Genomic DNA, 13,746 nt, shown 5'->3' with positions numbered 1-13,746 from the left:
ACCTTTCCCAATGCCAAACCTTGATCATTAAGGTGAAAAATGCATATACTGTATAGACCTTAGATCAGTGTCTATGGGCAACTTTATACTTTATCCATGAGTCATAGCTTCTGTGTGTGAGGTGGGGAGTTAGGGGGTTCAGCTGTGTGTGTGTGTGTGTGTGTGTGTGTGTGTGTGTGTGTGTGTGTGTGTGTGTGTGTGTGTGTGTGTGTGTGTGTGTGTGTGTGTGTGTGTGTGTGTGTGTGTGTGTGTGTGTGTGTGTGTGTGTGTGTGTTCGCACGTTTGGCAGCGAGATAGAGGGGTGTGAGTCATTCAGAAGAGTTAACTAGCTTCCTCACTGAGCTCCTGTTTCAGATTCAAGCACCACACCACACCTGATTAGGATGGCCCTCTGCCTTCTGTTCAGATAGATGATGAATACTTTCTCTCCACATCCGGTCCTGAGATAATTGTATCTCTTCTCATCTATCTCCCCCAGGGAACTCTGAAGATCAGTCTGCCATACAGCCCCACTAAAACACTATCAGTCAAGTCCATCTTAAGGTAAGCACTGCTCAGGATGTTATTCAATACACTGTTTCACATGGACACATTGACTATGGATATGTAGTATTATTGTATGCATCTATTCTGTTATATTTAAATGAACATATGCATTTTAAAGGAGAATTTTCCTATTTCTGCAGTAAATCTCGATTTTTGATGTAACGGAATGTTATAGAAGATGTCCAGACACTTTTTTTGTGATTTAGATTGTTTTTGAGAAACATACCCCAGCCGCGATTCACTTCCTCATTGCTCGTTGTGCAGTATCAGGGCATGCAAAAGACATGAACAAAAGCTCCAAAAACACCCAAATACGTCTTTTTAGAAACTGACACACACCCATTATAGTGTGATGATTGATAGATATAGTGAATACACATCTGCCATGCTGATCCTCAACACAGGGGTGCGTGCTAAGTCCCCTCCTGTACTTCCTGTTCACTCATGACTGCACGGCCAGGCATGTCTCCAACACCATCATTCAGTTTGCTGATAACACAACAGTGATCACCGACAATGACGAGACAGCCTATAGGGAGGAGGTCAGAGACCTGGTCGTGTGGTGCCAGGACTACAACCTCTCCCTCAACGTGATCAAGACAAAGGAGATGAATGTGGACGACAGGAGAAGGAGGACCAAGCACGCCCCCATTCTCATCGACGGGGCTGTAGTAAAGCAGGTTGAGAGCTTCAAGTTCCTTGGTGTCCACATCACCAACAAACTATCATGGTCCAAGCACACCAAGACAGTCGTGAAGAGGGCACGACAGAACCTATTCCCTCTCAGGAGACTGAAACGATTTGGCATGGGTCCTCAGATCCACAAAAGGTTTTACAGCTGTACTATCGACAGCATCCTGACTAGTTGCATCACTGCCTGGTATTTTACTTCGGCACTTTAACTACTTGCTACTTTTATTTCTTATTCTTATTCGTATTTTTTGGATTGCATTGTCGGTTAGGGGCTTGTAAGTAAGCATTTCACTGTAAGGTCTTACCTACACCTGTTGTATTGTGCGCATGTGACTAATACGATTTGATTTGACGTCGGCCTTAAAATGTTGTACACATGAAATTGTAGAACTTTATCTGCAACGTTATAATCCATGTTGCGCTGTTTTCTCTACGCAGCTGTGCAGGCCGAGCGTGTCCCTATAGTACATGGACACAGCCTGTGCAGCACAGCTAGTAGAAGAAACATCTTGGTTCGCACAAAAGGGAACATTGACGCTACGGATAAAGTTCGGAATGACACAATTTCCTGTGTACAACATCTAAAGACCTACATCACTATACTGAGTGTGTCCGTTTCTAAAATAACGTATTTGTTTATTTTTGGAGCTTTTGGTCAAGTCTTTTGCATGCCCTGATACTGCTCAATGAGCAATGAGGAAGTTAATCGGGGTAAGTTTCTCAAAAACAAGCCAAATAGATATTTATTTCAGAAACAGGAACATTCTGCTTTAAGATAAGAATGGAAGTCAAACATGTTACTGCATGTAAACTTGACTTTTTAGCCCCTCTCCCTCCCTCCCCTCCTCTCCTCCCTCCCTCTTCTCCCTCTCTCCCCTCCTCCCCTCCTCTCCTCCAGTGCGATGAACCTGGACAGGTTTGAGAAGGGCCCGAGGGAGATTCTCAACCCAGAGATACAGAAGGTGAGATTACACTGTGTCAGCCACAGAGATATAAGCAATAAGGCCCGAGGAGGTGTGGTATAAGGCCAATATGCCACGGCTAAGGGCTGTTCTTAGGCACAACACAGAGTGCTTGCATACAGCCCTTAGCTGTGGTATATTGGCCATATACCACAAACCCAGAGGTGCCTTATTGCTATTATAAACTGGTTAACAACATAATTAGAACAGTAAACAAGTACTTTTGCATCATACCGGTGATATATTGTCTGATATACCACAGCTTTCAGCCAATCAGCATCCAGGACCCAAACTACCCGCTTTATAATTATATATAATAGTCATGTTCTAATTCTATTTCTATGGTATCAGCCCCATACTTTAAGCGAAATTTCCTTTCGTAGGATAGCCACAGGCTTTGTAATTCATGTTCATGAGATGCGTCGGATCATTGGTTGAGCATTCTTGTGTGTGACGTCACACAGATGCGCTAAAGAGACATCTGTTTAGCTTGCTCGTCGGGGTGAGCAGTATAAGCATCGAACAATTTGGGAAACCCAGCTTCAGCTTAGTTAATTGAGAAAGAAATAAAAGCCTTACCAGCTAGCTACCAATCGATTTTAGTTTCACTGTCCGATAATTCATCAAACTAATTGTTATTTTTACCTTTCCACAAACTGTCTGTTGCTTGATAAGAGTAAGTTAACCTTATCAAAGAATAGGTCATCCACGACTAGTCGGCCAGTGAGCTAGCTAACGTTACATTTCAGTAATTTAGCTATCCTCCTAAATGTGGTAGTCAGTGGATAATCTGTGAGTTGAACATATTTAACTGCCAACTAGTTTGTTTTCAGACATTATTGCACATGGTGTTATCATGTCTAACCAGTTGGCCATGTGCTGACGAGCTCCCGAGTCTAGCTAGCTGCATTGTTTGGCGTCCATAATTAGCTGTTAGCTAGCTAGTTGGCTACTGCCTGACCAGTGTGAACCAGCAATGCAGAATGCTAGCTAGCTACATTTCAGTCAGTAGCTGTCCTTCTAAATGCCGTGGTCACTGGATAAACTATGAGTTTAACATATTTGGCGGAAAATGAGTAAGTCGCCAGTTGTTGTTATGGTGGAATCAAGGCCTGAAGGCGTTCAAACGTTTAAACCTGTCTTCCTCTATCTAACCAGCTGAAGCCTATGTGCCCATGAGCTCCTGAGTCTAGACACAGCCTAGCTAATGTTAGCTAGCTAGCGTCGCTGGCTGAGGTGACTCAAACTCTGTAGCTAGCTACTGTTATTGGGGTGCAGGAATATTAGATGTCTTTCAATTTTAAGATAACGCTCATTGAAGTTGGTGGTTACTGCTGGGTTCAGATCCGAGGCGAGATAAATTATCCACCATATTTTGGTAAGGACTCGGAGTGTCACACACCCAAAAAGGCTCAATAAATCGCCTGACAGATAATGACTTTGCCTCCGGCTATCCCTACGAAAGGAAATGTTGCATACTGTAACAGATCTGTGAGTCATTGGCGAGGCAAACTGATGTTAACTGTGCTTTGTGTTCTATCCACAGGACCTACTGGTGTTGGAGGAGCAAGAGGTAGAGTATTTATTTATTCTGTCATGAATGTCACTCTTTCAAGTGAATACTATAGGTACTAGTGTTGACCACTATCTTACTAGCGATTTCTCTCTGTTCTCTACTAAGGTTGCTTGTCTGGTTTTGGCAATGAAAGTGACCAACTTCTTATGGCTGCATTTAGCTACCGGGATCGATATGACAGCAGCCAGTGAAAGTGCAGGGCGCCAAATTCAAACAACAGAAATCTCATAATTAAAATTCCTCAAACATACAGTGGGGCAAAAAAGTATTTAGTCAGCCACCAATTGTGCAAGTTCTCCCACTTAAAAAGATGAGAGAGGCCTGTAATTTTCATCATAGGTACACTTCAACTATGACAGACAAAATGAGAAAAAAAAATCCAGAAAATCACATTGTAGGATTTTTAATGAATTTATTTGCAAATTATGGTGGAAAATAAGTATTTGGTCAATAACAAAAGTTTATCTCAATACTTTGTTATATACCCTTTGTTGGCAATGACAGAGGTCAAACGTTTTCTGTAAGTCTTCACAAGGTTTTCACACACTGTTGCTGGTATTTTGGCCCATTCCTCCATGCAGATCTCCTCTAGAGCAGTGATGTTTTGGGGCTGTTGCTGGGCAACACGGACTTTCAACTCCCTCCAAAGATTTTCTATGGGGTTGAGATCTGGAGACTGGCTAGGCCACTCCAGGACCTTGAAATGCTTCTTACGAAGCCACTCCTTCGTTGCCCGGGCGGTGTGTTTGGGATCATTGTCATGCTGAAAGACCCAGCCACGTTTCATCTTCAATGCCCTTGCTGATGGAAGGAGGTTTTCACTCAAAATCTCACGATACATGGCCCCATTCATTCTTTCCTTTACACGGATCAGTCGTCCTGGTCCCTTTGCAGAAAAACAGCCCCAAAGCATGATGTTTCCACCCCCATACTTCACAGTAGGTATGGCGTTCTTTGGATGCAACTCAGCATTCGTTGTCCTCCAAACACGACGAGTTGAGTTTTTACCAAAAAGTTCTATTTTGGTTTCATCTGACCATATGACATTCTCCCAATCTTCTTCTGGATCATCCAAATGCTCTCTAGCAAACTTCAGACAGGCCTGGACATGTACTGGCTTAAGCAGGGGGACACGTCTGGCACTGCAGGATTTAAGTCCCTGGCGGCGTAGTGTGTTACTGATGGTAGGCTTTGTTACTTTGGTCCCAGCTCTCTGCAGATCATTCACTAGGTCCCCCCGTGTGGTTCTGGGATTTTTTCTCACCGTTCTTGTGATCATTTTGACCCCACGGGGTGAGATCTTGCGTGAAGCCTCAGATTGAGGGAGATTATCAGTGGTCTTGTATGTCTTCCATTTCCTAATAATTGCTCCCACAGTTGATTTCTTCAAACCACGCTGCTTACCTATTGCAGATTTAGTCTTCCCAGGCTGGTGCAGGTCTACAATTTTGTTTCTGGTGTCCTTTGACAGCTCTTTGGTGTTGGCCGTAGTGGAGTTTGGAGTGTGACTGTTTTAGGTTGTGGACAGGTGTCTTTTATACTGATAACAAGTTCAAACAGGTGCCATTAATACAGGTAACGAGTGGAGGACAGAGGAGCCTCTTAAAGAAGAAGTTACAGGTCTGTGAGAGCCAGAAATCTTGCTTGTTTGTAGGTGACCAAATACTTATTTTCCACCATAATTTGCAAGTAAATTCATTAAAAATCCTACAATGTGATTTTCTGGATTTTCTTTTCTCATTTTGTCTGTCATAGTTGAAGTGTACCTATGATGAAAATTACAGGCCTCTCTCATCTTTTTAAGTGGGAGAACTTGCACAGTTGGTGGCTGACTAAATACTTTTTTGCCCCACTGTACATGTGTCTTATATCATTTTTAAAGTAATCTTGTTGTTAATCCCACCAAAGTGTCCGGTTTTAAATATGCTTTTCAGCGAAAGCACTGCAAACGATTCTGTTAGGTCACCACCAAACCACAATAAGTACAGACATTTTTCCAGCGAAAGATAGCTTTCACAAAAAGCAGAAATAGAGATAAAATGAATCACTAACCTTTGATTATCTTCATCAGATGACACTCATAGGACTTCATGTTACACAATACATGCATGTTTTGTTTGATAAAGTTCATATTTATAACAAAAAATCTGAGTTTACATTGGCGCGTTACATTCACTAGTTCCAAAAGTATCAAGTGATTTTGCATAGCCACATCGTTTCAACAGAAATACTCATTATACATGTAGATGATAATATAAGTTATACACATGGAATTATAGATATACCTCTCCTTAATGCAAATGCTGTGTCAGATTTAAAAAAAACTTTACAGAAAAAGCGAATCATGCAATAATCTGAGACGGAGCTCAGAACAATAGCCAAATTATCCGCCATGTTGGGGTCAACAGAAACAAGAAAATACATGATAAATGTTTCCTTACCTTTAATGAACTTCATCAGAATGCAGTCTTAGGAATCCCAGGTCCACAATAAATGCTTGATTTGTTCAATAATGTCCGTTATTTATGTCCAATTAGCTACTTTGGTTAGCGCGTCAGCGGTAAACAATTCCAAAGTCACAAAGCGCATCCACTATAACATGACGAAATGTCCAAAAGTTCCGTAACAGTCAGTAGAAACATGTCAAACGATGTACTGAATCAATCTTTAGAATGTTGTTAACATACATCTTGAATAACGTTCCAAACGGAGAATTAGATTGACTTCAGAAGAGCGGTGGAACGGAGGTCCTCCTCATGTGAAGGCGCGTGTTCAATGCGTGGCAGTGATTACTAATTCCTGTCTCCTTCGGCCCCCTTCAAATTAGAGTCATCAGACAAAGTTCTATTGACTGTTGACATCCAGTGGAAGTCGTAGGAAGTGAAAACTCATCAATATCTCGCTGTAATTTCAATGAGAGCTTGGTTGAAAATCTGCCACCTCAGAAACAATTCAAACAGGAAGTGGAACTTCTCAGGTTTTTGCCTGCCATATGAGTTCTGTTATACTCACAGACATAATTCAAACAGTTTTAGAAACTTCAGAGTGTTTTCTATCCAATATGAATAATAATATGCATACATTAGCAACTGGGACTGAGGAGCAGGCAGTTTACTATGGGCACCTCTGTGCACCTTTCATCCAAGCTACTCAATACTGCCCCTGCAGCCATAAGAAGTTTAACTGTATTTTCTTAGGGTTCTGTTAACTTCAAGTTCGGTGTCCTGTATGCCAAAGATGGACAGCTCACAGATGATGAGATGTTTAGCAACGGTAAGTCACTAATATTGTGGGTGGTAAGTATCACACACACAATTTGAAGTATCCATGTTCTGTGAATAGTACTTTCAACCCCGCTCTTTCTTCTGTTTCTTCAGAAACAGGAAGCGAGAGCTTCGATAAGTTCCTCAACCTGCTAGGGGACACAGTCTCTCTGCAGGGCTGGGCGGGTTACCGCGGTGGACTGGATACCAAAAGTAAGACCTGGTCACCAAACACACACAAGCGCGCACACACCATGGGTTCTGCAATTAATTCTTGTTTTTCCATCATATTGCAGACTATGGAGATGTCTTCCAATTACATTCTCTCTTTTGATCTTTCTCTCCTTCTTTCTATTTAAAAAATATATATTTTCTCTCTTGCCTACACACTCCTCCCTCACCCCCATCCTTTTATACTCCCACTGCTCTATCCCTTCTCTCTCTCTCTCTCTCTCTCTCCAGATGACACTACAGGAATGAACTCCATCTACACAGTGTACCAGGGCCATGAGCTGATGTTCCACGTCTCCACCATGCTGCCCTACTCCAAGGAGAACAAGCAACAGGTGTGTGTGTGTGTGTGTGTGTGTGTGTGTGTGTGTGTGTGTGTGTGTGTGTGTGTGTGTGTGTGTGTGTGTGTGTGTGTGTGTGTGTGTGTGTGTGTGTGTGTGTGTGTGTGTGTGTGTGTGTGTGTGTGTGTGTGTATGTGCTTGCTTTGTTATGTTGACAGCACCCCCGTCTCTATCTCTACATCTCAGACCTCCAGAGCCGGTCAGTTGTGCATACATATTTACTCAATTCAATTCAAAGGACTTTATTGGCATGGAAAACATATGTTTACATTGCCAAAGCAAGTGAAATAGATCATCAACAAAAGTAAAATAATCAATAAACATTACACTCACAAACGTTTCAAAGGAATAGAGACATTTCAAATGTCATATTATGGTTATGTACAGTGTTATAACGACGTGCAAATAGTTAAAGTACAAAATGGTAATAAATAGACATAAATAGGGGTTGTGGTGTTTTTACAATGGTGTTTGTTCTTCACTGGTTGCCCTTATCTTGTGGCAACCGGTCACCAATCTTGCTGCTGTGATGTCACACTGTGGTATTTCACCCAATAGATATGGGAGTTTATCAAAATGTGATTTGTTTTTGAATTCTTTGTGGATCTGAGAAATCTGAGGGAAATATATGTCTCTAATATGGTCATACATTTGGCAGGAGGTTAGGAAGTGCAGCTCAGTTTCCACCTCATTTTGTGGGCAGTGTGCACATAATCAGACCTGGATCTCAAGAGAAGACAGGCTATGGCGGCCTCTCTCAGTAGCAATGCCTCTGAGTCTGTACATATTCAAAGCTTTCCTTCATTTTGGGTCAGTCACGGTGGTCAGGTATTCTGCCACTTTGTACTCTGTGTTTAGGGCCAAATACCATCCCAGTAGTCTCTGTTTTTTGGTAAATTTCCAATGTGTCAAATAATTTTCTTTTTGTTTTCTCATGATTTGGTTGGGTCTAATTGTGTTGCTCTGTGGGCTCTTTTTGTCTTTGTGATCAGAGCCCCAGGGCCAGCTTGCTTAGGTGACTCTGCTAGGTTAATCGCTCTGTAGGTGATGGCTTTTTTATGGAAGGTTTGGGAATCGCTTCCTTTTAGGTGATTGTAGAACTGAACAGCTCTTTTCTGGAGTTTGATAATTAGCAGGTATCAGCGTAATTCTGCTCAGCATGCATAAAGGGCAATGGGTTCTATAACTGATTCAAGTATTTTTAGTCAGATCCTAATTGGGACGTCGAATTTTATGTTCCTTTTGATGGCATAGAAGGCCCTTCTTGGCTTGTCTCTCAGATCGTTCACAGCTTTGTGGAAGTTACCTGTGGTGCTGATGTTTAGGGTGAGGTAGGTATGGTTTTTTTGTGTGCTGTAGGGCAACGGTGTCTAGATGTAATTTGTATTTGTGGTCCTGGCAATTGGACCTTTTTTTAGAACACCATTATTTTTGTCTTACTGATATTTACTGTTAGGGCCCAGGTCTGGCAGAATCTGTGCAGAACATCTAGGTGCTGTTGTAGGCCCTCCTTGGTTGGGGACAGAAGCACCAGATCATCAGCAAACAGTATACATTTGACTTCTGATTCTAGTAGAGTGAGGCTGGGTGCTGAAGTCTGTACTCGTGCCCTTGTCACTCTCTTTTCTGTCGCTCGTTCCCCTTAACCCATCCCTCTCTCCCCCATATAACCCTTTCACCCCCCTCTCCCATCTTTCTCTCCCTGACTCTTCTTTCTCTCTGTCATTTCCTTCTCTCGCTGTCTCTCTCATTGCTAACCTCTTGTCAATCTGACTAACTATGACCATACCGAATGCTTTACAGTCATTTCAGAGACACAGCAGCCAGTTAGTCTTTTATCTGTTCAATGTCAGAGTTGTTGAGATGCCAAGGAAATGTGAAATACTCCCAAGTCCTTGATCTTTCAATCTCCATGCACTCACTCTAGAGAAAACACACATTCATGCACGCAAACACACACACACACACACACCTAAACACCACTGAGTCAGACAAACCTTTATTGAAACAGTACAAAACAAAAAACGAAGTATTGACATTCTACACCACAACATTTGTACCTTATGACCTTCTGTTAAAAGCCCCCTAGTTTCAGACGTGTGTGTGTGTGTGTGTGTGTGTGTGTGTGTGTGTGTGTGTGTGTGTGTGTGTGTGTGTGTGTGTGTGACTTGTGTGTGTGTGACTTGTGTGTGTGTGACTGGTGTGTGTGTGACGTGTGTGTTTGACTGGTGTGTGTGTGTGTGACTGGTGTGTGTGTGTGTGTGTGTGACTGGTGTGTGTATGTGTGTGTGTGTGTGTGTGTGTGTGTGTGACTGGAGTGTGTGTGACTGGAGTGTGTGTGTGTGTGTGACTGGAGTGTGAGTGTGACTGGTGTGTGTGTGTGTGTGTGTGTGTGTGTGTGTGTGTGTGTGTGTGTGTGTGTGTGTGTGTGTGTGCGTGCGTGCGTGCGTGCGTGCGTGCGTGCGTGCGTGCGTGCGTGCGTGCGTGCGTGCGTGTGTGTGTGTGTGACTGGAGTGTGTGTGTGTGTGTGTGACTGGAGTGTGTGTGTGTGTGTGTGTGTGTGTGTGTGTGTGTGTGTGTGTGTGTGTGTGTGTGTGTGTGTGTGTGTGTGTGACTGGAGTGTGTGTGACTGGAGTGTGTGTGTGTGACTGGAGTGTGTGTGTGTGACTGGAGTGTGTGTGTGTGACTGGAGTGTGTGTGTGTGTGTGTGTGTGTGTGTGTGTGTGTGTGTGTGTGTGTGTGTGTGTGTGTGTGTGTGTGTGTGTGTGTGTGTGTGTGTGTGTGTGTGTGTGTGTGTGTTGTGTGTGTGACTGGGAGAAAAAAGGCAGAAGAGAACAAAGACAGTTTGACGTTAGTGTGAACCCACTCAGGAAAAGCCAATATCTGTGGGCGAGATATGAAAGGACATAGAGGGTTACATTCATAATTGGATTCCATCTAAAACAGATTCCGAAGTTGCTAATGAATACAAACACATTCTCTTTGCAAGCCTGTGTGTTTGTGTGTGCTCGGCTATGAAACGCCAACTGACATTTACTCCTGAGGTACCGACTTGTTGCACCCTCTTTAACCTCTGTGATTATTATTTGACCCTGTTGGTCGTCTATGAACGATCAAACATCTTAAAGAACCATCTAGCCTTAATGGCCATGTACTCTTATAATCTCCACCCGGCACAGCAAGAAGAGGACTGGCTCCCCTCAGAGCCTGGTTCCTCTCTAGGCTTCTTCCTAGGTTCCTGCTTTCTAGGGAGTTTTTCCTAGCCACCGTGCTTCTACACCTGCATTGCTTGCCTTCCGGGGTTTTTGTCTGGGTTTCTGTATAAGCAATTTGTGACATCTGCTGATGTAAAAAGTGCTTTATAAGAACATTTGATTGATTTCTTTTGTGTGTGTTCTCTGCCTGCTTCAGAGTCACTTTATTCACAAAGTACATTTACACATTCCCGGAAAATGAGACTTTTTAGTGAATAGGGGCTGCCAGCAATAGACAATGTACAAAGAAATATGATTATAATAATTAATGGAAGCTCAACATTTTTATTTTAGATGCTCATAAAAGAGGCATTAATGCTTTAGGCCAGAGATTGATGCATGAACTGTCTAGTCTAAATCAATAAGATATGAGTTATTTCACTTGTTTGTTCCAAGTATTTTTTATTGTATGACTTTTCTCATTGTCTCTGTCTGCCTCTCTGTCTCTCTTGTCCAACAGGTGGAGAGGAAAAGACACATTGGGAATGACATTGTCACCATAGTGTTCCAGTTCCAGGAGGGGGAGGACACATCTCCGTCATTTAAACCCTCCATGATCAGATCACATTTCACACGTATCCTTTTTTTACAGGCGGGAAATATCTCTGACATTGTACCCATTTCTACGATCTTAAGCAGCCAGAATCGTAGGCCCTGTCCAGAAATATAGCCTAGCCCGTACTCTCTGGGCAATTTAATGTACATCTGAAAGAATTGATTAGGTATAAGCAGTATGATAGTAGCACCATAGCATAGGCAGCTAGGTCGGCATTTTCATCATATTTCTTATTGTGTACCTAAGTATCTAACATTGCATATCTTCACAAGTGCCTACGGGGTAGAGGATAGGGTAAGGGTCTAGGGGGTAGGGGGCTGTTTTTGGACGAAGCCATACACATCACTGCTAGCTTGATAGATTGTATGTGTTCAGGCTATTTCCTTCATTTTCTCTGCAAGATATCTTTGCATTAGTTAGATACAACAGTCAAAACGACAGTTACAGGTATGTGGAGGTGCTTTTTCATTAGTATTTTTCAGGTACACGGCACGTCGTTGGTGTGTGTGTGTGTTAGTGCCTGTGTGTGTGTGTGTATGCATACTTGCATGCATACAGATGTAGGATCTTAATTTGATGACTCTTTTGTTTGAGAATTGTCCTGCACGGCAGAAAATGCAAACTTAGTGTATTCAAGGTTTAAAAATGCTTAATGTTTGTACTTTCCACTTTAAAATGTGTGTAACGGCTTTCTTCCTGGGGTGAAGGAGAGGACCAAAATGCAAAGCGGCTAGTGTTCAACATGATTAAATAAAGAAGAGACAATAACGTGAACACTATACAAAATACAAAATAACAAATGTGAAAACCGAGACAGTCCTATCTGGTGCAGAACACAAAGACAGAAGACAACCACCCACAATCCCCAACACAAAACAAGCCACCTATATATGATTCTCAATCAGGGACAACGATTGACAGCTGCCTCTGATTGAGAACCATATTAGGCTGAACACAGAAACAGACAAACTAGACACACAACATAGAATGCCCACCCAGCTCACGTCCTGACCAACACTAAACAAGCAAAACACACAAGAACTATGGTCAGGACGTGACAATGTGAGACATGATTTGCCCTAACGTAAAATAGATCAACCCTTATATTGATGAATAGTAATCCTCATAATAATTCACATTTCCTGTTGCTGCAGGATTATTTTCCGTCTGTAGCACACTGCCTCAAATTAAGATCCTGTGTGTGTGTGTGTGTGTGTGTTAAATATAACAGTGCTTTGTGTGTTCCAGATTGAAGATTTTCTCTGAGGAGAGTGTGCCACTGTTCGGACCGCCCCTTCCCTCATCACCAGTGTTTACAGACCACCAAGAATTCAGGGACTTTTTGTTAGTCAAGCGTAAGATCAGTGACTTACTCTCACACACTGTTTAGTTTACAGACTGTTTACAGCTCTACTGTGTGCAATGAGCTAATGCACTGCAGTGACTCATCGGTTACGTTCATGAGCAAATGTCACATTTTAAAGGCCCTTTCCTCGTGCTTTGCCACATGCGGCATAACCATAGTAGGACATGAATTATTAGTAAAAACTACAGTATGTAGACATTATAAAGGCTTTATGGAGGCATTCATTAAGCATTTACCAGACGTTGGTCGTTTAAATGTGACCAAAGAATGTTTGAGTTGGAATTTTTGACGCTTTAGTATTGTCTTTTTATGGTGATCACATAAGTGTGTACGTACATGTGGGTGTGTTCTCCCAATAAACCCCTCTCTCTGTCCTGCAGTGATCAATGGCGAGAAGGCCACCCTGGAGACGCCCACGTTTGCCCAGAAGCGCCAGCGAACCCTGGACATGCTGATCCGTTCCCTCTACCAGGACCTCATCCCTGACCTCCACAAGGTACAGCTCTGCCACGCACTTAACTAACCCAGCCTGGTCTAGTCCTGTTGAGCCGCCTTCCCTACCCTTTTCACACGACTGAGCCAAACCCAGCTGAGCTTAACGGCCTTGTCCTCCGCTGGCTTGGTTATGCACCCAGCCACTATAGTTGCAGGAACTGTGGTGACCGTGAGTAAAATAAGAGATCTGTGCCAGCGTGGTTCAGGTTGACCACGATGGTGTGAAAAGGGTATGGGGCTCTCCTTTCCTCTGGTTCTGCTCCTGCTTCTAAAAACAAGGTGTTTTTCTATAGTCCTCAAACTCCCATAGTCCACGGGTTTGCGCCTTAATTCATGCCTCTTGATTGGAATATGAGGTAGTGACAGTACTCTGTACATTTCCCTTTGCACCAGCTTCTAACCACTGATCTGATCTAGGCTCTCTGGTCACGGTTTGCACCACAGCCAATTGAGCTGCCCACTG

General features: G+C 42.9%; 1 protein-coding gene across 5 annotated transcripts in view; it reads left to right on the top strand.

The window, feature by feature from the left end:
* Positions 1–13,746, top strand: part of LOC129863668 (GTPase-activating Rap/Ran-GAP domain-like protein 3) — a 165,598-nt gene that overhangs the window by 108,921 nt on the left and 42,931 nt on the right. For all 5 annotated transcript variants that reach the window (XM_055935799.1, XM_055935798.1, XM_055935801.1 and 2 more), the window contains exons 6-15: positions 479–543; positions 2,138–2,201; positions 3,748–3,774; positions 6,975–7,050; positions 7,155–7,253; positions 7,503–7,606; positions 11,327–11,441; positions 11,824–11,869; positions 12,671–12,777; positions 13,169–13,284. In XM_055935799.1, the coding sequence (XP_055791774.1) occupies positions 479–543; positions 2,138–2,201; positions 3,748–3,774; positions 6,975–7,050; positions 7,155–7,253; positions 7,503–7,606; positions 11,327–11,441; positions 11,824–11,869; positions 12,671–12,777; positions 13,169–13,284 (819 nt within the window). The remainder of the gene's footprint in view (positions 1–478; positions 544–2,137; positions 2,202–3,747; positions 3,775–6,974; positions 7,051–7,154; positions 7,254–7,502; positions 7,607–11,326; positions 11,442–11,823; positions 11,870–12,670; positions 12,778–13,168; positions 13,285–13,746) is intronic.

The sequence above is a fragment of the Salvelinus fontinalis genome, chromosome 10 (assembly GCF_029448725.1).
Source record: "Salvelinus fontinalis isolate EN_2023a chromosome 10, ASM2944872v1, whole genome shotgun sequence".
Classification (NCBI taxonomy): Eukaryota; Metazoa; Chordata; class Actinopteri; order Salmoniformes; family Salmonidae; genus Salvelinus; species Salvelinus fontinalis.
The sequence above is the reverse complement of the archived record's forward strand: the minus strand, read 5'-3'. Positions and strand labels throughout refer to the sequence as shown.